The 27,822-nt window shown below is 39.5% G+C and overlaps 1 protein-coding gene across 4 annotated transcripts in view; it reads left to right on the plus strand.

The window, feature by feature from the left end:
* The window catches only part of MTFR1 (mitochondrial fission regulator 1), a 95,071-nt gene that overhangs the window by 6,561 nt on the left and 60,688 nt on the right, over positions 1–27,822 (plus strand). For 3 of the 4 annotated variants that reach the window (XM_004482640.5, XM_004482641.4, XM_012521253.4), the window contains exon 2: positions 24,541–24,683. In XM_004482640.5, coding sequence (XP_004482697.1) covers positions 24,618–24,683 — 66 coding nt within the window. In that variant the 5' untranslated portion in view covers positions 24,541–24,617. Of the gene's footprint in view, positions 1–22,299; positions 22,380–24,540; positions 24,684–27,822 lie in introns of all 4 variants that reach the window. The other variant, XM_058275577.2, reaches the window with a different exon arrangement.

Genomic DNA, 27,822 nt, shown 5'->3' on the forward strand with positions numbered 1-27,822 from the left:
CTCTCTAATCATAAAGATAATTAAATGGCCACTTGCTTGGTTAGTTCCCACTTATAAAATTAAACCCCACTGTACTGTTGTAGCTTTTTACATTTTTGGCATGCTAAGTTTAATAGCAGCTTTGTCACTGTTGCTAGCAGGGTTCTTGTGAAGATTGTTTAGTCCTAATAAATCTTTATGATCATAAGTATTTCCAAAAGGGATGTTAGATGGAGGTAGTATGATTTCATGATATTTTTAATGTGGCTGCTGCAAACTTAAATACTATATATTTACACAGTGTTTGTGGGATAAAAAGGAAATGGTTATTTTTTGCTACTCTTGGTTTTCTTTTCTGGTCTCCCCTCAGAAAGGGATTTGCTGTTACTTATAGTCTATACTATAGTATAAGCTTGTACTATCTTCATAAAATTTCTGAGTTAAATTATATATTTATTCTTATGGGACCTAGAATATAAAATATAGCCTGATTCTTTGCCATCTTTTTTTTTTTTTTGGTCTAAAAATGTCTTTATTTGGGGGAGCAGATGTGACTTAAGCAGTTGAGCACCTGCGACCCACATGGGAGTCCCTGGATTTGGTTCCCAGTGCCTCCTGAAAAAACAGAAAAGCAACAAGCAAACAAAATTATAGAAAAAGAAAGAAAGGAAGAAACAACTCAGGGAAATCGATATGGCTTAGTGGTGGAGTGCCAGCTTCTCACATACGCAGTCTTGGCTTGAATTCCTAGCCCCCGGTACCGCAAAAAAAAAAAAACCACCTTTGACCTTCAGTGTTTTTTTTGGGTCTTTTTTTTTTTTGGCATTCCTATTTATTTATTTCTTTTTTAACAAACTTATTGATACATGTTAATAAAGCATATAGTTCATCCAAAGTGTACAGTCAGTGGTATTTCGTATAATCACATAGTTGTGCATTCCTTACTTCATTATTAATTTTCATTATTTCAGTAATTAAAAAAAAAAGAAAATTCTTCATCTCTCAATCCCTCTATGCTTCCTTTACTGTATATAGCTGCTATCTCTGGCTATTCTGCATGATTATTTGTTAAACAGTTTTATTAAGATATATATTCACATGCCATACAATCTATCTAAAGTGTTTAATCAATGGCTGTTAGTAAAATCACAATGTTGTGGATCACCGCAAAAAATTTAGAAATTTCGTTACTCCAAAAAGAAAAATTTCATACCCCTTAATATTCCTTCCCCAGACCCATATAACTATTAATCTAATTTCATCTTTATAAACTGATTTATATTTACATTTTATATAAATGGAATCATAAAATATGTAGTATTTTGCATCTGGTTTCTTTCTCTTAGCGTTTTTTTTTTGTTTGTTTGTTTTTTTGGTCTGATTTTAACATCTTGTAGTGTTAACATACATTTGGGGAAGCGGTTGTGGCTCAAGCAGTTGGACTGCCATCTACCGTATGGAGAGTCCCGGATTCAGTTCCCAGGGCCGCCTGGTGAAGGCAAGCTGTTGCAACAAGATGAAGCAACAGAAAAAAAGAGACACAGAGAAGAGACAGAGACACAACACACCAGGGAGCTGAGGTGGCTCAAACGATTGAGTACCTCTCTCCCATGTGGGAAGGTCCCGGGCTCAGTTGCCTCCTAAAGAGAAGACGAGATGACAAAAGAGTGAATGGACACAGAGAGCAGACAGCGAGCATAAGCAGTAGGGGCAGGGAATAAATATATCTTTTAAAAACCCATACAGGGAAACGGACTTTGGCCCAGTGGTTAGGGCGTCCGTCTACCATATGGGAGGTCCGCGGTTCAAACCCCGGGCCTCCTTGACCCGTGTGGAGCTGGCCATGTGCAGTGCTGATGCGCGCAAGGAGTGCCGTGCCTCGCAAGGGTGTCCCCCGCGTGGGGAAGCCCCACGCGCAAGGAGTGCGCCTGTGAGGAAAGCTGCCCAGCGTGAAAAGAAAGACCAGCCTGCCCAGGAATGGCGCCGCCCACACTTCCCGTGCCGCTGACGACAACAGAAGCGGACAAAGAAACAAGACGCAGCAAATAGACACCAAGAACAGACAACCAGGGGAGGGGGGGGATTAAATAAATAAATAAATCTTTAAAAGAAAAATAAATAAAAACCCATACATTTGTTCAGCTTCAAAGGAAGGTGGTCTTATATATGCAATTTTACCAATATTCATATTTCATATGGAATTGTACTATGCTTTATAGTCTCATTTACGTTTAGTTTTCCTTTTTGAGATATGCATGACCTTAGACTTTCCCTTTAAACCACTTTCATACCCACATAATATTACTGCTAGTTACTAACATGTTGGGCTTTTACCTTCTCCGTCCATTTCCAAAGATTAATACATATCCTATTTACCAATTCTGCACAAGTTAGCCCTAAGCTTCTCATTCTCTAACATCATTCTATTTTCTGGTGACCCATATTCAAGTTATTAACACGGAGATGTTAGTTCATAGTAGTGCAGCCATTGTATTTGTCCTTTTGTGTCTGGCTTATTTCACTCAAAATAATGTCCTCCAGGTTCCTCCATATTGTCACATGCTTTATGACTTCATTTCTTCTTACTGCTGCATAATATTCCATCATGTGTATACACCACAGTTTATTCATCACTTGATGGACACCTGGATTGTTCCATCTTTTGGCAATCATGAATAATGCCGCTATGAACATTGGTGTGCAGATGTCTGCTCATGTCACTGTTCTCAGTTCTCTAGGTATATACCCAATAGTGGTATTGCTGGGTCACGTGGCAAGTCTTCAGGGACTGCCAAACAGTCCTCCACAGTGGCTGTGCTATTCTGCATTCCTACCAACAGTGAATAAGTGTTCCTTTCTCTCTAACACGTGTAGAACTGTCTTTTTAATAATGGCCATTCTAATAAGTGTGAAATGATATCTCATTGTAGCTTTGATTTGCATTTCCCTAATCGCTAGTGAAGGTAAACATTTTTTCATGTGTTTTTTTGTCATTTGTATTTTGTCTTTGGGAAAATGACTAGTCAAGGCTTTTGCCCATTTTTTAATCGGGTTGTTTATCTTTTTATTATTGATTTACAGCATCTCTTTATATGTCATGGATATTTAACCCTTATCGGAAATGTGATTTCCAAGTATTTTTTCCCATTGAGTCGGCTGCCTTTTCATCCTTTTGATAAGGTCTTGTGAAGTACAAAAGTGTTTCATTTTCAGGAAGTTCCTTTTTTTTTCTTTTGTTGCTTGTGCTTTGGGTGTAAGTTCCAAGAAACCACCACCTACCACGAGGTCTTTAAGATGTTTCCCTACGTTTTCTTCTAGTAGTTTTATGGTCCTGGCTTATGTATTTACGTGTTTGATCCATTTTTAGTTGATTCTTTTATAGGGAGTGAGATAGGGGCCTTCTTTCAATCTTTTGGTTAAAGATATCTAGTTAGTTCTTCCAGGACCATTTTGTTGCAGAGACTGTTTTGTCCCATTAACATGGACTTGGTGGGTTTGTTGGAAAGCAGTTCACCATAGAGGTGAGGATAAATTTATTCCTGGACTCAATTTATATTCCACTGATCGATGTCACTGTCTTTATGCCAGTATCATGCTGTTTTGACCACTGTAGCTCTGTAATGTGTTTCAAAGTCAGGCAGTGAAATTCCTCCCACATCACTCTTCTTTTTTAGAATGCTTTTGGTTATTCAGGTGTACTTTCCCTTCCAAATGAATTTGGTAATTGCCTTTTCTTTATCTGTAAAGTAGGCTGTTGGAATTTTGATTGGTAGTGCATTGAATCTGTAAATCAGTTTGGGTAGGATTGACATCTTCACAGTATCTAGTCTTCAATCCATGACCACAGAATGTCTTTCCCTTTGTTTATGTCTTGATTTCTTTTAGCATTGCTTTGTAATTTTTTTGCATGTAGGTTCCATACTTCATTGATTAAATTGATTCCTAGGTATTTGAGTCTCTGTTGCTGTTCTAAGTGGATTTTTTCCTGATTTCCTCCTCAGATTAATCAGGAAAGGATCCTGGGTTATGTTGAATGCCTATTTTATGTCAATTGAGATGATCATGTCATTTTTTGCTTTCAGTTTGTTAATGTGTATTACGTTGATGGATTTTCTTATGTTGAACCAGCCTTGCATACCAGGAATAGATCCCACTTGGTCATGACATATAATTCTTTTGCTATGTTTTTGGATTCTATTTGCAAGTATTTTGTTGAGAAGTTTTGCAGCTGTTTTTATTAAAGAGATTGGTTTGTAACTTTCTTTTCTTATAGTATCTTGTAATGGTTAGGCTATTGTGTCAACTCAGCCAGGTAATTGTGCCCAGTTGTTTGGTCAAGCAAGCACTGGGCTAACTGTAATACAAGGGCATTTATGGACTTTAGTCACCGTTGACTTTACTGCAATGGTAAATCATAGATAGCTCATTATAATGACATCAGTCAGGGAGATTGCCATCAGTAGTGACACTTAACCCAATTAGTTGAATCCCTTAAAAGGGGAAGTGATTCCAGCATTGAGAGAGAATTTCCCAGCTCTTTGGACAGCCAACATTTCCCAGAATTTGTCAAGAATCTTCTTCATTGGACTTTCATCAGAGCTCCTGGTTGCAGCCTGCCTGCAGAACCTGGACTTCTGCATCCGATCCACAGCTGCATGAGAGACTCTGACAAATTCTTTTACTGTTGACAGATATCCCTTGTTGATTCTGTTTCCTTAGAGAACCCTGACTAATACATGTCTCTACCTGGCTTTGGTATTAGGGTGATGTTGGTTTCATAAAATGTTTTGGCCATCGGTTCCCTGGGATCTAAGCCCCTTCACAATTAGAAACAGAGTGGGCATCACCATACGCAAATCCTCAAATTGGGAAATGAACAATGGACTGAAGTACAGACTTATTACTCTATTATAGACTTACTATTATTCTAGCAATAGAAGAACTTTTATTATTGATGTAAAGGTAGTGGCCACCAGAGGTTCTGTGGGGAGGAAGACGGAAGAATAGGTGTAATATGGAGGCATTTTGGGGACATTGTAATTTTCCTGAATACATTGGAATGATGGATACTGGCCACTATATATTTTGTCAAAATTGTAAGACAGAGTGTAAACTATAGTCCATGGTGAGTAGCAGTGCTTCAATATGTGTTCATCAGTTGTAAGAAATGTACTACATTAATGAAGGGTGTTGTTAATGTGGGAAAGTGTGTTGGGGGGAAGGTGTGGGACATATGAGAAGCCTTACATATGTATATTTTTTTGAGGTTTATTTATTTCTCCACCCCCCTTCTTTTGCGCTTGCTGTCTGCCTTCTGTGCCCATTCACTGTGCATTCTTCTGTGTCTGCTTATCTTCTTTTTAGGCAGCACCCGGAACCAATCCTGGGACCTTCTGGAGTGGGAGAGAGGTGGTCAATCTCTTGCGGCACCTCAGCTTCCAAGTCTGCTGTGTTGTCTCTTATTGTGTTTCCTCTTTCTTTCTCTATGTTGTGTCATCTTGTTGCACCAGCTCTCCACGCAGGCCAGCACTCCTGTGCGGACCAGCTCTTCCGTGCAGGCCAGCTCTCCGGCGTGGGCCAGCAAACCTGCATGAGCCAGCACTCCATGTGGGCCAGCTTACTTTCACCAGGAAGCCCTGGGAATTATACCCTGGACTCCTGTATATGGTAGATGGAAACCCAATCCCTTGAGCCACATCTGCTTCCCCCTATATATATTTTTAAGTATATTTTAAGTTTGTTTTTAAAAGATGCATAGATCACACCCCCTATATTATTATGTAGCATTCATGTAGTGGAAAGCTTCTTTAAAAATAAAAATAAGTTATTTAAAAAATAAAATATATTGGATAATTTTCCCTCCTCTTCTACTTTTTGGAAGAGTTTAAGCAGGATTGGTGCTAATTCTTCTTGAAATGCTTGGTAGAATTCACCAGTGATGCCATCTGGTCCTGGACTACTTTATTGGAAGATTTTTTGATGACTGATTCAGTTTAAATGTGATTAGTTTGTTCAGTTCTTGTGTTTCTTGTAACATCAGTATATGTTATTTGTGCATCTCTAGGAATTTGTCCTTTTCGTTTAGGTTGTCTAGTTTGTTGGCATATAGTTTCTCATAATATCCACTTAATGATCCTTTGTATTTCTATTACGTCAGTTGTAACTTCCCCTCCTTTCATTTCTGATTTTATTTGCATCTTCTCCTTCTTGTTTTCTTTGTTAGTCTAACTAAGGGTTTGTCAATTTTATTGATCTTCTCAAAGAACCAACTTTTGGTTTGGTTGTTTTTCTCTCTTGGTTTTTGTTCTCAATTTCATTTATTTCTGCTCTAATTTTTATTTTAGTTTTTTCAGTTGTTTGGTTCAATCTTTGAGTTTAGCTCCTTCTCTTTTAAAATTGGCATTTAGGGCTGTAAATTTCCCCCTCAGGACGGTCCGTAAGTTTTTTTTCTTTCCTTCTCCCCCACCCCCCACCCCACTCTTTTTTTGCTGTGTCCATTCACCGTGTGATCTTCTGTATCTTTTTCTCTGTCTTCTCTTCTTTCTCCTCTAGGATTCACTGGGATTCGATCCTGGGGACCTCTGATGTGGAGAGAGGTTCCCTGTCAGTTGTGCCACCTCATTTCCTGGTCTCTGCTGCCTTCACCTTGACTTTCCCCTTTGTCTCTTTTGTTGCATCATCATCTTGCTTCGTGACTCACTTGAAAAGGCACTGGCTCACCGCTTGGACTCTCGGCTCACCATGTGGGTACGCTTTCTCTTCCTTTTCACCCAGATGCCCCAGGGATTGAACCTGGGTCTTCCCATATAGTAGGCGGAGGCCCTACCACCTGAGCTATATCTGCTTCCCTCCATAAGTTTTGATAAGTTGTGTTCTTGTTTTCATTCATCTCAACATGTTTACTAATTCCGTTTACAATTTCTTCTTTGACCCGCTGATGGTTTAGGAGTGTGTTGTTCAGCCTCCACCCATTTGTGATTTTACTTCTATTGTTGATTTCCAGTTTCATTCCGTTATGATCTGAGAAGGTGCTTTATATAATTTCAGTCTTTTTGTATTTATTGAGACCTGCCTTGTGACATAACTTGTGGTGTATCCTACAGAAAGATTAATGAGTGCTTGAGAAAAATGTATAGCCTGCTTACTTTGGGTGCAATGGTCTGTATATTTCTGTTAGTTCTAGCTCATATTGTTCAAGTTATCAGTTTCCTTGTTGATCTTCTGTCTAGTTCTGTCTAATAATGTGAGTGTTATTGTAGAGATGTCTTTTCTTTCAGTGTTGTCAGAATTTACCTCATGTATTTTGGGGCACCCTGGTTAGGTGCATAGATATTTACAATTGTCATTTCTTCTTGGTGGATTGTCCCTTTTATTTATATATAATGGCCTTCTGCATTTCATAACTTCTTTGCTTTAAAGTTTATTTTGTTTGATATTAGTATAGCTACTCCTGCTCTTTTTTGGTTACTGTTTGTGTGGAGTGTTTTTTTTTTTTAAATTTCTCTCCCCTTCCCTGCCCTCACCCCCCAAATTGTCTTCTCTCTGTTTCCATTCACTGTGTGTTCTTCTGTGTCTGCTTGTATTCTTGTCACTGGCACCTGGAATCTGTGTCTCATTTTGTTGCATCATTTTGTTGTGTCAGCTCTCCATGTGTGCGGCGCTACTCCTCGGCAGGCTGCACTTTTTTCACACTGGGCAGCTCTCCTTACGGGGTGCACTCCTCGTGCGTGGGGCTCCCCTACGTGGGGGACACCCCTCCATGGTATGGCACTCCTTGATGCGCATCAGCGCTGCGCGTGGGCCAGCTCATCACACATGTCAGGAGACCCTGGGTTTGTACGTTGGACCTCCCATATGGTAGGCAGATGCCCTATCCATTGGAACAAATCTGCTTCCCCCTAACCTTTTGTTTTAAGCCAGTTTGTATCCCTGGGTCTGAGGTCAGTCTCTTGGATGACTATGTGGATGGCTCGTGTTTTTTTTTTTCCATTCTATCAGCCTGTTGTCTTTTGACTGGGGAGTTTAATCTATTTCCATTCAATGATATTTTTGTAAATACATTATTTACTTCCATCATTTTATTCTTTGTTTTTCATATAGTATATCTTATTTTCACCTGTTTTTTACTCTTTTGGTTTTCCTTTCTGCTATTCTTCTCTATTTTCCTCCGAACTTCTCCTTTTTCTTTCAGGCTGTAAGGCTCCCTTTAATCCTTCCTCCAAAGGTGGATTCTTTTTCATGAACTCTCTTAATTTCTGTTTATTTGTGATTATTTTAATCTCACCTTTGTATTTGAAGGACAGTTTTTGCCAGATAAAGCATTCTTGGCTGGCAACTTTTCTCTTTCACTATCCTACTTACACCATACCACTGTCTTCTTACCTCCATGGTTTTTGATGAGAAATCTACACTAAATCTTATTTTGGCTTCCCTTGTATGTGATGGTTTTCTTCTCCCTTGCTGCTCTCAGAATTTTCTCTTAATTTTTGATGTTTCACATTCTGAGTAGTAGTGTGTGTCTTGGAGGAGGTCTGTATGAATTTATTCTGATTGGGATACACTGCATTTCTTGGACATGTGAATTCATTTCTTTTGTGCAAGTTGGGAAGTTTTTAGCCATTATTTCCTCAAATATTCTGCCCCTTTTCCCTTCTCTTCTTCTGGAACTCCCATGACACATACATTGTTGTTGGGTTTTATGTTGTCATTCAACTCCTGGAGCCCCTGCTCAATTTTTTCTCTTCTCTCTCTTCAGTGTCAGCTGTTCTTCAGTATCACTTATTCTTTCTTCTGCTCTTTCAAGCCTGCTGTTGTATGCATCTAATGGATTTTTATGTTTGTCTGTTTTTGTTTTTAATGTACCAGGGACTGGGGATTGAACCTGGGACCTTTTTTTTTTTTAAAGATTTATTTATTTATTTATTTCTCCCTACCCACCCCCCACCCCAGTTGTCTGTTCTCTGTGTCTATTTGCTGCGTCTTGTTTCTTTGTGTGCTTCTGTTGTTGTCAGCGGCACGGGAATCTGTTTCTTTTTGTTGCATCGTTTTGCTGTGTCAGCGCTCCGTGTGTGCGGCACCATTCCTGGACAGGCTGCACTTTCTTTCGCGCTGGGTGGCTCTCCTTACAGGGCGCACTCCTTGCGCATGGGGCTCCCTATGTGGGGGGCACCCCTGTGTGGCAGGGCACGCATCAGCTTGCACGCATCAGCACTGCGCATGGGCCAGCTCCACACGGGTCAAGGAGTCCCGGGGTTTGAACCGCGGACCTCCCATATGGTAGACGGACGCCCTAACTGCTGGGCCAAGTCCGCTTCCCTGAACCTGGGATCTTGTATGTAGGAAGCCAGCACTCAACCACTGAGCCACATTGGCTTACCTGAATTGGTTTCTTCATTTATTTTGCTTGTTGCTTTTTTGTTTTCTCAGGAGACACTGGGAACCCTACCCTGAACGCACTTGTGGGAGGCCAGTGCTCACCCTCTTGAGCCACGTCTGCTCCTTCTCTAATGTTTTTTTTTTTAAAGATTTATTTATTTATTTCTATTCCCAACCCCATTGTATTTTGCACTCGCTGTCTGCTTTCCATGTTCATTTGCTGTGTGCTCTTCTGTGTCTGCTTGTCTTCTCCTTTGATGGCACCAGGAACCGGTCCTGGGACCTTTGGGAGTGAGAGAGGGGTACTTAATCTCTTGCGCCACTTCAGCTCCCTGGTCTGTCATGTCTCTTATTGTCTCTCCACTGGGTCTCTTTTTGTTGCATCATCTTGCTGTGCCAGCTGTCTGCTTAGGTCATATTGCTGCACGGGCCCACTCTCTGTGCTAGCTCTCCATGCTGGCCAGCTTGCCTTTACCAGGAGGCCCTGGGAATCGAACCCTGGACCTCCCATATGATAAACAGGAACCCAGTTACTTGAGCCACATCTACTTCTCCCTAATGTATTTTTTATCTCCCCTATCATGTCATTCATTCCCATGAACACTTAACTTTTCTATTCAGGGTTTCAGATTATTCTTTGTCCTTGCCTAGTGTCTCTTTGATGTCCTTTATCTCTAGCCATATTGTCTTTGAGTTGATTAATTTGATTTTGGAAATTTGTGTGCATGTTGTTGATTGGTTGTCTCAAATCCTGTGTTTCATCTGGGCCTTTGATGTATTCCTTTTCATGGTCTATTTCTTCCATTTTCTTAGTATGGCTTGTAATTTTTTGCTGATGTCTGGGCATCCGGTTAGGATAGTAAGTTACTCGCTCAATTTCTCTCTCTCTCTTAGGGATATATTGGCAAAAGGGACTGTGTGTTACTGCTGCTCTTTGACTCTTGGTTTAACCTTACCTGGGTCTTTAGGATTGTCCCTGTTACTTGCTCAAATTGGGGCCCTAAACCCAGTGGGTTGCAGATCTCTTCAGAGGCCTTGGGGAGGAGACTCTAAAATATGGGGGGAAAACTCTCATTTATTTTTTTAAGATTTATTTTATTTATTTATTTCTCCTCCCCGCTTCCCCTGTTTGTGCTTGCTGTTCCTCTTCTTTTTAGGCTGCATGGAGAACCACACCTGGGACCTTGCATGTGGGAGGGAGGCACTCAATCACTTGAGCCACCTCCACTCCCTGCTTGTGTTTCTCATTATGTTTCCTAGCTGTGTCTCTTCATTGCATCATCTGGTTGCTTCATCTTGTGTCAGCTTGCCATACTAGCCTGTTGCATCAGTTTGCTGTCTTGCTCATCTTCTTAAGGAGGCACTAGTAACTGAACCTGGGATCTCCCATGTGGTAGGCAGACTCCCAACTGCTTGAGCCACATTTGCTCCCTCTTATTTACTTTTTAAATTTTATTATTTTTTAAAAATTTTATTTTATTAATCCCCCCCCCCTTGCGGCTTGCTTGCTGTCTGCTTTCTGTGTCCATTAGCTGCACGTTCTTTTGTGTCTGCTTGTCTCCCTTTGTTACATCATCTTGCTGTGCCAGCTCTCCGCGGGCACGGGCCGTCAGCTCTCCATGGGTGCAGGCCAGCTTGCCTTCACAAGGAGGCCTTGGGACATGAACCCAGGTATGGTAGACAGGAGCCCAATCCATTGAGCCACAGAAGCTTCCCCCTCTTATTTACTTTTAATTTCCTCACATGCAGTTCCTTGGCTCGCCAGAAGATGGCACTCTTTGCTTACCATCTCAGTTCATTGCCTGGTCAGAGTGTTTGCTGCAGTATGGACTGGAACACAGTTATAGAGGATTCTGCTTAGAGGCTAAGAGCCTTGCAATTCAAACTTTATCAGAGGCAGTTTTCCAGCCTTTGCTGCCAGCCCTCCTCCCTTTTCTCAGGTAGGGAATAATTCCGCTTCCCTCTGTGCCCTGAACAGTTAGTCCTGGTCAGTAGAGAGGAAGATGGAGAAGGTTGGGTCTCTTCAGTCCTCGCTGGCTCCCAAGGTGAACAGTGGTGCAGCCGCACCTTGCCTGGAGGTTCTTGTGGGACACAGCAGGACAATTTGTGGGTCAGAAGCTGAGTCAGTGTCAGGCTGTGTCCCCCTCTCTCTTCCCGTACCTGGAGAGGTGGCTCCTGGGGACCCCTTCGTCTGTAGCTGCAGACCTGGTACCTGAGACTTCAGAGGTTCTGTAGGATGGGAGAGGATGCTCACAGTTGCAGCTTTGGCTTTTAACCCATAGTTTTGCCATTGTGATTCTTTTCCTTTGCCCCTCTCTCTTCAGGGTAGTATCCAGCCTTCCCCTGGTGTTCTAAACCCTAGAAGGTTTTTTTCCAGGTCACTTTTCCTGTTCTCTAGCTATTTTTCTGAAAGAGAAGGCAGTCCCATGTCTCTCTGGTCTGCCCTCTTCCCAGTAGTCCCTGAAGTATCATTTTGACTTGGTAATAAGAATGGATTGGAAAGAGAAGGACAAAATTGGGGGCAAATAATTTGGTAATAGATTTTACTTGGAGATAAAATCTGATATAATTAGGAGGAAAAATACAACTTGACTGTAGAAAATTAAAAGGAATACGTGACAATAAGGGTACCATTTTCTGAGGAAGGGCACACATGCACAACAGTTTTGGAAGGAAAGTTCAGGAGTTCAGTTTTGTATTCTTTAGTTTAAATGTAGATGGGGAGAAACCAGTAGGTGGCAATAGATTGATGTTAAGAGGAGAGATGAGATAGAATGTATTTAATGCAAAGCAACTCTTTTGTATCGAGACCTGTGATTTGAGAGGGTAGATCCTGAATACCAGTGAGGAAATAAACCTTAGTTCAAAGGAGGAACAGGAGAGAATAGGAGAAGGAAAAGGTGCAGAGGCTGATAGGTAAATGTATGTATGGTATGTGGACTGGTAGCAAATTGAGGGATTTCTTATCGGTAGTATGCTTGATAAGCTCCTGAGAAACAGTGGAGAAGGAGTGGGGTACGTTTGAGTAGCATGGAGAAAGTTTGAAATAACTTGCTCTGGAGAACAGAAGAGGAGGAAGACTCGGAAAATGAGAGATTTTGCTAATTGCTGGGCAACGATGAAGGCCCAGTTGAGATTGAAGATAATACATTTGTAGCCACATGAAAATGAGTGGTTTAATAATTTTTCTACAGCCTAATTGCAGGAGATGCAGGTTGCTAGATTAATCAAATTCTGGTTTGTAGAATAAATGAGACAGAACAAAGGAGTTGAAGGTACTGGCAAAGCAGTGGTCAAGTGATTTTTTTCTTTAAAAATTTTTTTTTTAGGATTAATTTTTTATTTATTTCTCTCCCCTCCTCCCCCACCCAGTTGTCTGCTCTCTCTGTCTACCCACTGCGTGTACCTCTGTGTCCGCTTGCATTCTTGTCAGAGGCACCAGGAATCTGTGTCTCTTTCCGCCACGCCATCTTACTGCATCAGCTCCCTGTGTGTGCGGCCCCACTCCTGGGCAGGCTGCACCCTTTTTGCGTGGGGCGGTTCTCCCTACAGGGCACACCCCTGCGCGTGGGGCTTCCCCACGAGGGGGACACTCATGTATGGCACAGCACTCCTTGCGTGCATCAGCACTGCGCATGGGCCAGGCTCACCACACAGGTCAGGAGACCCTGGGTTTGAATCCTGGACTTCCCATGTGGCAGGCTGATGCTCCATCCATTGAGCCAAATCCACTTCCCAAAATGTACTTTATTAATTAAAACCAGTGTTTATTTTGTGTGAAAAAAAGAATTACAGAATAATGATCACAGAAACAATTTGCCAGATGTTGTTATTCTACGTTACCTGGTCTACGCCAGTTCTTTTTTGGTTGCTATTTGCATGGAAAACCTTTTTCCAACCTCTTTCTTTTAACGTGGTTGTCCTTATGTCTGAGGTGGGTCTCTTGTAGACAACATATAGACGGCTCCTATTTTTTTTTTTATCCATTCTATCAGTGTACGTCTCTTGATTAGGGAGTTCAATCCTTTAACAGTCAGTGTCATTACTGTAAAGGCATTACTTACTTCATCCATTCTGTTCTTTGGCTCTCTCTTGTCATATCATTCTATTGTTTGTCTGTCTTATCCTTTAGTTTACCTATTCTTAATAATCTTCATTTCTAAACTCTTCTCCAAATCTCTCACCCTGGTTTTTTCCTTTCAGGCTGCAGTGCCCCTTTTAGTATCTCTTGCAAATCTGATCTTTTGTTAACACATTCTGTCATTTTTTGCTGTTTGTGAAGATGTTGAACTCACCCTCATTTTTGAAGGAGGGCTTTGCCGGATACAGAATTCTTGGCTGGTAGTTTTTCTCTTTCAGTTTCTGAAATACATCATACCACTTTTTTCTCTTCTCTTTATGGTTTCTCATGAGAGGTTGACATTGAAACTTAACTGATTTCCCCTTGTTTTGTATGTGTTGCTTTGCTTTTCTCTTGCTATATCGCTGATATTTGTCATTCTGAATAGTAGATATCTCTGGGTAGGTCTATCCGGATTTATTCTGTTTGGCGTGTGTTGTTCTTTATTCTTCTTTGATATTGATATTTATGTCCTTCAGAAAGGTTGGGAAATTTTTGGTAATTATTTCCTCAGATGTTCTCTCTGCCCCTATTCCCATTCTCTTCTGGGACACCAATAATGCGAATGTGTATGCATTTCACATTATTATTCAATTCTCTGAGGCTCTGTTCCATTTTTTTCATTCTCTTTCTGTTCTCCTATCTTGTTCAGTTCAGATGTTCTGTCTTCAAAGTTACTAATTCTGTCTTTAAGGAATTCAAATCTGCTTTTATGTGCCTCTAATTATTTTTTTTTTAATTAAAGATTTGTTGTTTATTTCTTCCCATCCCCTTGTTTTTCACTTGCTGTGTCTGTTGGTCTTTGTTGTCTCTTTAGAAGACACTGGGAGCCAAACCCAGGACCTCTGATGTGGGAGGGGAGTGCCTAATCACTTGAGCCACCTCCACTCTGCATTTGTTGAGTCTCTCATTATGCTTTTCCTTCCCGCTTCTCTTGTTGAGTCATTTTGTTGTGTCAGCTCGCTGTTTTCTTTAGGAGGAACCGGGAACTTCTGTTCCCTTTTTTGTTGTATCTCTTTTTTTATTCTTGTGTCTCTTGTTGTGCCAGCTTGCTGCATCTGCTCATCACGCCAGCTCACTGTCTTCTTTAGGAGGCACTGGTGTCCAAACCAGAGACCTCCCAGTCACCTGAGCCACATGCATTTCCCTCTGATGTATTTTTAATCTCATCCACTGTGTCTTTCATTCTCATAATGTGTTACTTTTCTTTGCAAGCTTTTATATTGTTTGTTACCTCTTCCAGTGTTGTCTTAATATCTTTTATTACTTTAGTCATATTTTCTTTAAGTTCTTTGAAGTAATTTAGGAGAGTTGTGTGATTATCACTGATTGTTTTAAATCCTATATCTCTTCAGGATATTTGGTTCGTTCTTTTGGCTGGGCTATCTCTTCCTGTTTCCTAGGATAGGCTGTAATTTTTTGTTGATGATTAGGTATCTGAATATGTTTACTTTGATGGTTAATTTCTCTCTCTTGCCTATTGTTTTTTTTTTTTTCTCTCCCACAGCTCTTTTTTGATATTTGGTTCAACCTATTCTGAATTTTTAAAATTGCCCATCTTAAATTTGAAAATCCTACCAGGTGCTCAACTAGTGGGGTGCAGATTTTCTCCCAGGGGTTGGATACAGAGAGCGTGGAGTTTCTGTCCATGCAGTTTCAAGACCAGCCAGCAGATGGCACTGGTTAGTATACCGTTCCACAGATGTGTTTCAGTCTTGGCTTTCCTGTGTTCCTGTGTTGAATCTACAAATCAGGGATTAAAAAATGGGCTTTGGTAGCTGAATTCACTGAAGAAAAAGCACTCTGACCTCCCCTCCCTTTTCCCTTGAAACAGCTTACAGGGAGAAAGATGTCTTTACTCTATGAATTAGGTTGAAGTGATTTTAGGCTGGATGTGGGGTTAGAAGACAGTGAAAGTAGGAAGAGATTGATTAAATAGACAAAAGTTAGAGGAGAGAGTAGACTGAAGGGATAGTATGATAAAATAATAGATCATAGGAGTATCTGAGCCACCAGAGGTGAGGTATCTATTTCTATTTTTAACTTCTAAATTTTGTTGTGAAATGAAAAGTAAAACAAACTTCATATCATTGGCTAAACAGTACAAACTATGGAAGGTAAATGTTTGCCTCTGCTCTGACTAGTTCTCATAAAAAGATTTAGGAATTTTCAACAGAAATGAAATCATAGTCTACATATTATTCTAACTATATCAGTACCTTCCTTTGAGTTATGCAGACTGTAACTCACTTTTTAAAAATAGAAAACTTTATGAACAGTAAGCAAATTAAGCATATTCAAAGAAAAAAAACAAGATCCAAGATTCACATCATGATGATAAAATTTATGAAATAGCCTTCTCTTGAGAAGATTTCAAATTTTGCATTTGTTTCTTTTTAACTTATCTTGCTATCTTTTTCCGTGTGCTTTTCTATTTCTTTCCCTCCACCTTTTCTTGTCTATGGTTACAATGACAGATTTCCCACTCCCCCTCTGTGGTTATAGAATGTCTCCTATACAACCTATGGTGGTTGCCCTTACGTTTCTCTTTTTTTTAAGATTTATTTATTTATTTAATTCCCCCCCCCCCAGTTGTCTGTTCTCTGTGTCTATTTGCTGCGTCTTGTTTCTTTGTCTGCTTCTGTTGTCAGCAGCACGGAAAGTGTGGGCAGCGCCATTCCTGGGCGGCTGCACTTTCTTTCGTGCTAGGCAGCTCTCCTTACGGGGGGCACTCCTTGCGCGTGGGGCTCCCCTATGCGGGGGACACCCCTGCATGGCACGGCACTCCTTGCACGCATCAGCACTGTGCATGGGCCAGCTCCACACGGGTCAAGGAGGCCTGGGGTTTGAATCGTGGACCTCCCATGTGGTAGACGGACGCCCTAACCACTGGGCCAAGTCCGTTTCCCCCCTTACGTTTCTTAATATAACTTTAACTTTATCAACATGAAATAGTGATAACTTCCTCTTCCCTCATCCCCAGGTAAGCTTAGCCATGATCATATATTGGTTAGTATTCCACGTTGTGTAACTCACTTTTAATAGCTGCATAATATTCCACAATATGGATATACTGTAATTTAATTAACATTGTTGTATTATTGAACACATAAAATTGGTTCCAGGTTTTTTTTTTAATTTTTATTGATTTTGTAAAAATATTACATTAAAAAAAAAATTATATGAGGTCCCATTCAACCCCACCACCCCCAGCAACACTCACTCCCTTCATCATGACACATCCATTGCATTTGGTAAGTACATCTCTGGGCATCTCTGCACCTCATGGTCAGTGGTCCACATCATGGCCCATACTCTCCCACATTCCATCCAGTGCTCCCTGGGAGGATTTACAATGTCCGGTGATTGCCCCTGAAGCACCATCTAGGGCAACTCCAAGTCCCAAAGGCGCCTCCACATCTCATCTCTTCCTGCCATTCCCCATATCCATCAGCCACCATGTCCACTTTTCCCATTTCAATGCCACCTTTTCTCTGTGGGCCTTGGATTGGTTGTGTCTGTTGCGCTTCTGTGGGCCTTGGATTGGTTGTGTCTGTTGCGTCTGTTGAGGCTCAATTCCACATGGATACTGGATGCAATCCCCCTGCTTTCAGTTGTAGGCACTCTAGGCTCCATGGTGTGGTGGTTGTCCTTCTTCAACTCCATCTTAGCTGAGTGAGGTGAGTCCAATAAATCAGATTGTAGGAGCTGGAGTCTGTTGACGCTCAGGGCCTGGCTATCCTATTGTCAGTCCAGAGATTCAAATCCCCTAAATATATCTTAAACCCCAACACCAACTACAATTCCAGTAAAGTAGGATGAAAGTCTTATGAAAAGAGATCCCATCTGAGTCCAGTTCCATCACGCAGAAACACCAGCTCCAAAGAAGGGCCATCTGACATGGCGGTGAACCCCGTCTGCCATGACCATAGAACCCGTGGGTCTCTTTAGCCCTCAAAGGAACCAACACCTGGGGATTGCATCCACTCCATCTGTCTCCCAGACTCTGCTCAGCTGTGCACAGGGGCAATCCTTCTGACAGCCTCCAGACTCTTTTTTAGAGACTCGTAGCCATATAAACTCATTTCTGCTTTCCATTTCCCCCTTACATTAGGTCAAACAGTGTTTTAAGGTCATGTTCTTATATGTGGACAGGGATATTCTGCTGATCCGCATTGAATCTTTAATTCAAGGTCATTTTCTAGTTCCATCTTCAGCTGGTATTTGGTAGTGATCCCTCGGTGCCAGGGAGGCTCATCCCCGGGTGTCATGTCCCACGCTGGGGGGAATGCATTGCATCTACATGCTGAGTTTGGCTTCAAGACTGGCCACATTTGAGTAACATGAAGGCTGTCAGGAGGAAATTCCCAGGCACAGTGCTGCTCTAGGCCTTGTTCTTATTTCAGGCATATAGGCTCACAAGCATAGTCATTAGCATCATGCTCTCCCTGTTGGACCCTCATTCCTTCCTGGTCCTTACCATTGCACCTGGGGGATTGCTGCTGTTCCCCTAGGGACCACAACAGAGCACCTCCGGCCAGGAACTCAGTACCCTCCCCCAGCTGTAGTTTTTAATTGTTGCCACTATGAGTATATCCAAACATTACCATGCACCCTGGACATATGCCCTGTACAGCTCCCTGTCAGCCATATATCACCTGTCGATAGTATCCTATACCAGTATTCCTCTGCTGCCATTGTTGAACCACTCTGTGATCCAAAACTTCCTGAAAATTGAAGCCCAATATAATGTCAGGTTCCCTTACTAGTAAAATGGCGTATAGCGATGGGTTTAAAGGTTAGATATTGAATACATGTTGACTTGGAAAAATTCTACATCCTATCTTTTTCTTTTTTTTTTTTCCCTAATTATTGGACTTTTCTTCACAAGAGCCCTAGTCCACAGTAATTCATATATACAATATACAGTACTCCCCCACATCTACCATTAAACCTTTTCCCTTCCACAGCGATATTCTTATAACTTATTCATATCATATTTACTTAAAGTGATGTACAGACTCTGAGACAATAGCTTTCAAACAAGGTGATATCCGTGCTTACGTTGTGTTCCATACTTTAGGATATACAGTTTTCTAAATTTTTAGTTATCCTATGTTTTACATTGTGGTTTACTTTATTAGTCTGTCGTCCCCTATATGTTTATGGTGTAATATTACATGTTTTATATCCATCCTTGTGTACTCTCGTGAAACTCCTCCCTTACCCCACATTTACTTTGGTTCCACACATTTAACATCCATTTTCCCATCCCCTTGGTGCCCACAGCGACAGCCAACCTCCATTTCCCGAGGAGCCCGGTCCAGAGATACTTGCAACAGTGTTCAGGGCCTAATGGTTCCAGTTTTGTAAACATAAAAGCACTGCAGAAAATACACATGTTTATATATTAAAGATTTTATTCCTGAGACATTCCTAAAAGTTGGATAACTTGGTCAAAGGCTAAGTGTTTTTTTAAAACTTTCATTTGAACTATAACTTAGATTTTAAAAAGTGTAAAAGTGTACAACTTAGTAAGTTTTCACAGAGTGAATGCATCTGAGTGCCAATTTAGTTGAGAAATAGAACATTGCCAGCACTCCAGAAGTTCCTCTCATGCCAACTCTCAGTCACTGTCTCAAAAGAAAAAGCACAAAAAACCCTGAATTTTAAAAATAAAACCAAACAACAAAAATTAGCTTACTTTTATTTTATTTCATTATTTATTGTTATTTTTAGGAGGTACCAGGAATTGAACCTGGGAACTCAAGTATGCGAAGCGGTACTCTACCATGGAGCTATACCCACTCCCCTTGCTTAGTTTCAGTTTTGTCTATTTTAGATTTTTATATAAATAGATTCATGTAATACTCTGTTGGATGCATAACCCATGTAGGAATCACCCAGCACTGGCAGGAGTATAAGATGTTTATTGATTTACTAGTGCTAATAAGGCCAAAGTGTGGGATTCCATTTCAAGAAGACCTTGGAGTGGAGAAGACTTGGCTTGAAGTCATAGCTGAATGATGGGGAATGACTTAAGTGCCCTTAAGTGACAACCATAATGAGGGCTAGGTGTTATAATTTACATACAGTAATATTTACTCTTTTTGGTGAGCATTTCTGTGATGAACATTGTCATGTAATACAACCACCAGGGTAAGATAATTCCATGTTCCCCCAACCCTTCCTCTCATGCCCAGCTACTGGTAACCACAGATCTGTTTTCTGTCCCTTTAGTTTTGCCTTTGAGAAAGGGATGCTTTTAAAAGAGCATAGAGAGGTAATTGATTGGAAACAGTATTGACAAAGTGTGGGAGAATAAGGACGCAGTGATTCTTTGAGAAGGCTGTAGAAGAAGAAATATGCTAAAGGGAGCACCAGGTTTCAGTTAAGGAAGGAAGATGGGCCAGGAGAGCTCAGTAATGAGTGAATATGTTGAACATACGGAGTTGTAGGATATTCATTGTCAACCAGGTTCCAGAGAGGATAGAGTGAAAGTTTGGAGGACATGATAGCAGTAGGAGGTCACCAGTGAACTGTGTGGCTTCCCTTCTGTGAACAAGAACTGTTCTCTTCTTGAAAATCTTCTTTCGTGTGTGTGATGACACCACTCATTTTTCTATTACCTCTGATCATTCCTTTTCAGGACCTTTTATTTCTTCTGCTGAGGTTTCTATCCATCAGCGTCTCTTCTTATTCTATAGGAATTAATTCATTCACTCTTATATTTTTTCTCCTCTTCCAAAGCCAACTCTCTAATTTTTTATCTCTAACCTAGACTCATGAAACAGCTCTTCTTAGCACATAAAAATAATTTTAAAAGACTATTCAGGGCCCTGAGCCTCAGCAGAGCTGCAACACCTACTCTCCAGTTCATTGGACTTACCCAGGTCAGCTGAGAATGGTCAGCCACCACACCAGGGAACCAAGAGTGTATACAGCTGCAAGCAGGAGAATCGCATCCATCAGTCATGAGGGATCTAAACCCCCTCTGGATTTAGAGGTGGAGAGAACATTGCCATTCCAGGGTCCACAGGGTGGAGGAATATAATATGGATTGGAGAGGACTTGCTGGTATTCTACTATAGAACTGTTGTGACTCTAGCAGTGGAAGAAATTGTATCATTGATATGGAGATGGTGGCCACGGGAGTTGCTGAGGGCAGGGAGAGGGAGGAAGAGGTGTGATATGGGGCATTTTTGGGACTTGGAGTTGTCCTAAATGATATTGCAGAGACAGATGCAGGGCATTGTATATCCTGCCATAACCCACTGGATGGACTGGAAGAGAGTGTAAACTACAGTGTAGACTATGGTCCATGCGGTATGGCAGTGATCCAGGGTGTATTCACCAAATGCAGTGAATGTGCTATACTGATGAAAGGGGATGTTGATGTGGGAGGAGTGGTGTTGGGGTGGGGAGTGGGGTATATGGGAAGCTCTTATGTTTTTTAATGTAACATTTTGTGTGATCTATCTTTTTTAAAAAGACAAATTTTTTATAAAAAGACTTCATTTAGGTGAGCAATTGTAACACAAGTGGTTGAGTGCCTGCTTCCCATGTATGAGGTCCTGCGTCCATTCCTTGTTACTCCTTTTGAAAAAAAAAAGACTTCATTATTAAAAATGTGCAGAAGGCTTGAACAGGCACTTCAGAAGATGATTGTCTTTTAATTGCTACAACAATTTTGGGAAAGTGTTAGGCAGTTTCTCTTAAAGCTGGATATATGTACCTATCCATCCATCCTATACGCTAGCAATTTATTCCTGCATAAATGGGTGCTTGCATATGCCAAAGGATATGTGTAAGCTTTGTTCTTCATAGCTGAGAACTGAAAAAACCCAAATGTTCACGAACAGTAAAATGAGTAAGCGAATTGTGGCATAGTAATACAAAGAGATACTACACAGCAGTGAAAAAGAACTACTGAATCATGCAGCAATATGAAAGAATCTCCCAGACATTGTTGAGTGAAAGAAATAAGACACAAAGTAGTACATACACCAGACAAAACTAATAGAGGGTTGTGAAAGTTAGAATAGTATTTGATAGGTACTTGTAGATAGTCACTGGGTAGGAGCTCAAGGGAGCCTTTGGGAATTGAAATACTTATATCTTGATCGGGTGGTGCATACACAGGTATGCACATAAAAATTTGTTGAACTGAACACTAAACACACAGTTTCTGTGTGTGAGTTATACCTCAGTTAAAAAAAATTTCAAATCCTGTGTAAAACCATCCTTTCTCCTTAACAATTTTTGCCAATTACTTCCACCTTTGACATTATTTTTGGCCTCTGGTTCTGTTTATCCCCAGTAGCTCTGAGTATTTGTTCTTATACTAGTTACAGATGTTGATAACATTAAATATATGTCTCACCAAAGAGCTAATCATGGACATTTCATTGTAATCAATAAATGCGTATTCTTGCTAGTGCCTAGCATTCTATTTATTTTTACCTAGATATACTACTACTGTCTTAGACTCATCTACATTAAAGAGCTCTGCCTGAAACCTTGTAGTCCTTTGTTTCCCACTCTTTCCCACTCTTCATTGTCCTTTCAGCCAGTCACTTTACCAAGTCTAGGTGATTCTTATTTTTATTGGTATACTGACTCTCTTCTTTTCCTGCTAACATCACCCTACTTTTTTAGTATTTTAATAAAAATGTTTCATGCATTACCTCATTCAGTTCTCCTAACTACTTTGAGGTGCTGTTACTATTTGAAAGTAGTATTCATATTCAATACCTGTAGTTGGCACAAGGCTACAAACCCAAGTCTAGAGTCTTAACAGTTATTTCACTATTTTATCTCAATAGTTTGAAATTTGAAATATGTTGAAAGTTGAGTAAGATTACAATATGAAGAAGTCAGAAATAGGAGCCATTCAAAATTTCAAGTAAGTTCTCTAAACACTCTTTTTTTTTGGTAATAGCATGGTATAAGGGATAAAAGAAAGCATAAGCTCTCGAGTCAAACATCCTAATGGCCACTTTTTGAATCCCAACGGCCACTTTATGAGCCATGTCCCTTAGTCAAATTATGTTAAGCTTTAGTTGGCTCCTCTACAAATGGAAGATAATCTGGTATCTACCTTCATGAGCTTGTTTGAGATAATTGAATGAATGAGCATAAAAACGCTCAGTGTAGTGCCTGACACACATTGAATGCCCAGTGAGTGTTAGCTCTTGTTATTATTGCTTAGCTTAGTGGTGTTTAAACATTTTTAATGAAGGGTTCTTATTTGGAACAGCAGTATAAAGAGATAAAAGCATGACTTTATTAGTTCAAATATGTATCATTCACTTTTAAAGGCAATCAGTGAAACATGTAAGTTGGAAGTTTCCAATGCTAAAATTTGTTATAGAGCACATTAAAAAGTGTGTACTATTTTCTGTTTTTCAAAGGATAAAAATATTATTTGATTTGATTTAAACTCAGGTGAATTCTGGAAAAAACTTCTGAAAACAGCTCTCCTACTTATTGAGTCAATTTTTCTGCCTAGTTTCAAAGTTTGTGTATCTGATCTTCATTTCTATTTCCGTTTTTCCCCCAGTATGAACTTTCAGCTCAGATTGTTCTCATTGTAAACTGATATCCTGTAGTCATCCCTATTGTCATGCCATCCTCTGTTGCTGTTCTTTTTTCTTTTATTACACATGCTCTTCTTTTCCACTTCTGCCATTAGGATCCAGCTTTTTTTTTTTTCAGTTCATTTTTCTCCCATTGTCAGCCATATTTGTGGCACTTTTATTTTCTTCCCCCATTTTCTGTAATTGTCCATAAAATACTCTCAAAGTATAGACCTTGAACTCTTTGGTTTTGGTCCAGATGTAATAAGGAGCTTATACAAAAGGTAAAACATTTATATCACTAAGCACACTGTTTTGTTCAGGGTTTTTTGTTTGTTTGTTAAAGCAAGACTTTCTTGATGCAGGAAGCAGAACATTGATTTATATTCTGGTATAAATTCCTTATGACTGCTTCCCATGTATGAGGTCCCAGGTTCAATCCCTGGAACATCTTTAAAAACAAAGTTAACATCTTAATTCTGTCAGATACACAAAATATTTTTTCTTTTTTTAAATGATACATAGATCACAAAAAATGTTACATTAAAAAATGTAAGAGGTTCCCATATACCCCACACCCCATCCCACCCCATTCCTCCCACGTCAGTAACCTCATTCATCATTGTGGCACATTCATTGGCATTTGGTGAGTACATTTTGGAGCACTGCTGTACCACATGGATTACAGTTTACATTGTAGTTTACACTCTCCCCCAGTCTATTCAGTGGGTTATGGCAGGATATATAATGTCCAGCATCTGTCCCTACAATATCATTTAGGATAGTTCCAAGTCCTGAAAATCACATCTAGATACACAGTATATTAATGTTTTGGATGTGGAAGTGTCAGTAACTATAAAAGGAATTCTGTCATTATTTTTGACCTTCTAGCATCTGAATTTCCGTTCTTTATTTTTGGAATTATTTTCTTTATGATTGGTGGGAAGCAGAACATACTGGTTACTATAGATTGGATTTTGCTTTCCCAACCTCTTTTTCCACTGGCACATGTGCTTTACACTCAGTCAAGCAGTTGCAGCAGTGCGCCCATAGCCACTCAGACACTAGTACACAGAAAAGTAGGAACTTACTGCAGCCTAGCAGGGACTGTGTAGACTCTGTTCCCTTAGAAGGGCACAGCAGTGCCTTTACAGGACCAATAATGCTGCCTTGTTGGGCATCTTTCCTGGTGTGTAGCCTATACGTTCAGTTCTCTGCCATGCTGAAGATTATCTAGCACATATCTTTTTGTAAATTTGTTTTCTACTTAAATTAGCCACAGTAGGTTTTTATTGCTTCCAGTTGGGAACCCTAATGAAAAAAATTTGTTTAAAAACATGTACTATTAATTAGTTTGTTCAAAGCTGATCACAAGGAAATTTTAAGGAACTTTGTACATAAAGGTTAAAATGTTTTAGACTTTGTGAGACAAACTGTAAAGATTCTAAATAATAATTTCACTCTAATATTTGTATTTTAATTTTTCAGTGTACTTTTTGGACCATGTGCTGCTCTGTATACCTAAAGCACTTGAAATGCACATTTGGGGAAACTTTGCCATCTAAATGCTTGGCTGGATTAAGTGCCTAATTAGGATGGTTTTTCAACAAGCTGGAGTAAGCATGCAGTCGGTGAGTCTTCAAAATCAATTTTTAAAATCCAAACAAATATTTTAAGCTTTTTTTTTTAGGAAATAAATCTTTATATGAGCAACATTTTAAATTCAGTATGTTTATGCACTGTTTAATTTACTTACTATTTAAATCACAGCAAATTTTTACCTAGCATCCTAAGTAAGAGTAACTTTTTCGGTTATATTGAAAACTTATTAAAATTCATGTGACCATTTAAATTTATACATTGAGGGAAAAACTAAATATATATAGAAATCTGTGAATAAAATATACTCAGTTAACACTTGACAGCTCTCAATGTCATAGAATTATTAATTCAGTGTGGTTTATTGCACAGTATTTTAAAATAAAAGGTAAGTCATGTCTCCTAAAATATAGCAGCTGTAGATATAGAGAAAAAAATTTTAGTGTGAAACGGTTACTCAGTGCCAGAGAGGTTTATTTTGAGCTTCACATTTTTGTCTTTTCTACTGATACATACGTTTTGTTCAGATCCAGTATAATGGTGTTAGAGCGATTGTGTTGATGGCATTTTCACTTTAAATTCAATATTTTGGAATTAAATTTTGTTTAATTAGTAAAAAGTATAGTTAATTAATAAAAAGTATAGTTTAGTGGCATTAAACTGGGTTTTAAGTTTATCTCTGCCAGTTACTGCTGTAGAAGCATGAGAAATACCTTTGACCTCACTTTCTTCATCTATGAAAAAGGGATAAAAAGAACTACTGCAGAGTTAACCTGTGGATTAAACAGCATTCTATGTAAGGCACCTAGCAAATGGCTTGTGTGTAGTTTAGATATATTCAATAATGGTTCATTTCCCATGTTTTTGCTCTCTCTCTCCCCTCCCTTCCCCTTTAGTCAGACTGTGACTAGTGCTATCGAGGCCAAAGTGCAGAATTCTGTTTCCAGTAAGATTACACAGAAAGCAAGTTTTATTTTAAAAATTTAGGCTGTAAAGTGGCTCTTTAATCAGCGCATAGATCAGGTAAGAGAGCATTACTTGTTCCCAGTATTATAATCACAACTCAGGGTCCTTCCTAATGATAGCACATGAGCAAGATAATTTTTTTTTTGTTGAGGATAACATGTCAACTTTAATTGGTTAACTAAAAATCTCTGGAAAAAGAAATTTTCTTTGATCATAAGGCAGTTACACCTTTGGGAGTACAAAGGTATAATCTACCGAGATCATCCCCTTGGGCATCTGAAAGTAAAAGAAACTTTTCCAGCTCCACCTTTCAGTTATAAACATTTCCCACTGGTTTGATAGATAAAGAATTTGTTACTGTGCTTGAAACATTCCAAAGGGCAGAAACTACTTTATCCTTCACTTAAAACAAAGAGCTGTAAGCTTTGAGAACAGTTGTTTTTTTTAAAAAAGTTTTATTCATGCACCCTACAGTCCATCCAAAGTGTACAATCCTGACTCTCAGTAATATCACAGAGTTGTGTTTTTATCAACAAAACCAGTTTTAGAACATTTTCATTGTTCAGAAAGAATAACCCCATTCCCCTTATCCACCCACCCCATTATTGACGCTTGCTATTAGTGTGCTACATTTGTTACAGCTGATGGAAGAATATTAATATATTACGATTCACTGTAGTCCTTAGTGTGCATTAGGGTAATTTTTGCCTATATACCACCCTATTATTAACACCTTGTAATAGTAATGTACATTTGTTTTAATTCATGGAACAACACTCTAATATTTGTACTATTAACTACATTCACTGTCCACAACAGAGTTCACTGTGTTATTATATAGTCCCATGTTTCATCATCTAGTTTATTACTACTGACATACATAACTCTAAACCTTCCCTTTCAGCCACAATTACACCAATAACAGTGCTGTTAGTTACGCTCATGATAATGTGCTACCATCAGCATTATCCATTTCCAAACATTTACAATCAACCATATTACAAATTCTGCACAATTAAGTATCAGCTCCCCATTCTCTACCCTCTTTCTTCTGGTGACCTGTATTCTAGATATTAACTCCTTGAGTTTGCTCATTATATTTAGTTCATATTAGTTATCATACAATATTTGTCCTTTTGTGTCTGACTTATTTCATTCAACATAATGTCCTCAGGCTCCTCCATCTTGTTGCATGCATTGAGACTTCATTTCTTCTTAAAGCTGAATAAATATTCCATTGTATGTATATGCTACATTGTGTTTATTCTTCAGCTGATGAACACTTGGATTGTTTCCATGTTTTAGCAATTGTGAATAATGCTGCTAGGAACATCAGCGTGCAAATATCTGTTTACATTCCTGCTTTCAGGCTTCTGATTATGTACCTAGTAGCAGGATTGCTCTTATGGCATTTCTATATTTAGCTTACTGAGGAACTGCCAAACTATCTTCCACAGCAACTGTACCATTCTACTTTCCGACCAACAGTGAATAAATGTTCGTATTTCTCCACATCCTCTCCAACACTAGTAGTTTCTGTTTTGTTTTTCAAACAGCTTTATTAGATATAATTGATAGGCACATACTTAAAGTATACAACTTTTTTTTTTTTTTTTTTTGAGGTACTGGGGATTAAACTGAGCTACATCCACTCCTCATTAGAGTTGTTTTTAGGAGGCATTGGGGATTGAACCCAGGACCTCATATTTGGGAAGCAGGCAGTTAACCACTTGGGCTACATTTGGTTCTGCAATTTAAGTTTTGACATTTATATACATCTGTGACACCTTCAATATCAAGATAATAAACATATATATCAACTCCCAAAGTTTCCTTGTGCCCCTTTGTAATATCTCCCTCCTGTCACCCTCCCATCTAAAACCTGTCCTCATGCTACCACTGATCTACTTTCTGTTTGGATAACTTTGCCTTTAATAGAATTTTATGTAATTGGAATGACGCATATGTACTTATTTTTTCCTGCCTTCTTTAACTCACCATGATGATTTTGAGATTCATTCATGTTGTAATGTATATCAGTCCATTCCTCTTTATTGGTCAGTAGTATCCCATTGTATGGATATACCACAGTCTGTTTATCCATTTGCCTGTTGATAACATCAAGATTGTTTCCAGTTTGGGGTTATTACGAAAAGCTGTTAGGAACATTCATGTACAGGTCTTTGTATGGATATGCTTTCATTT

The sequence above is a fragment of the Dasypus novemcinctus genome, chromosome 14 (assembly GCF_030445035.2).
Source record: "Dasypus novemcinctus isolate mDasNov1 chromosome 14, mDasNov1.1.hap2, whole genome shotgun sequence".
NCBI lineage: Eukaryota > Metazoa > Chordata > Mammalia > Cingulata > Dasypodidae > Dasypus > Dasypus novemcinctus.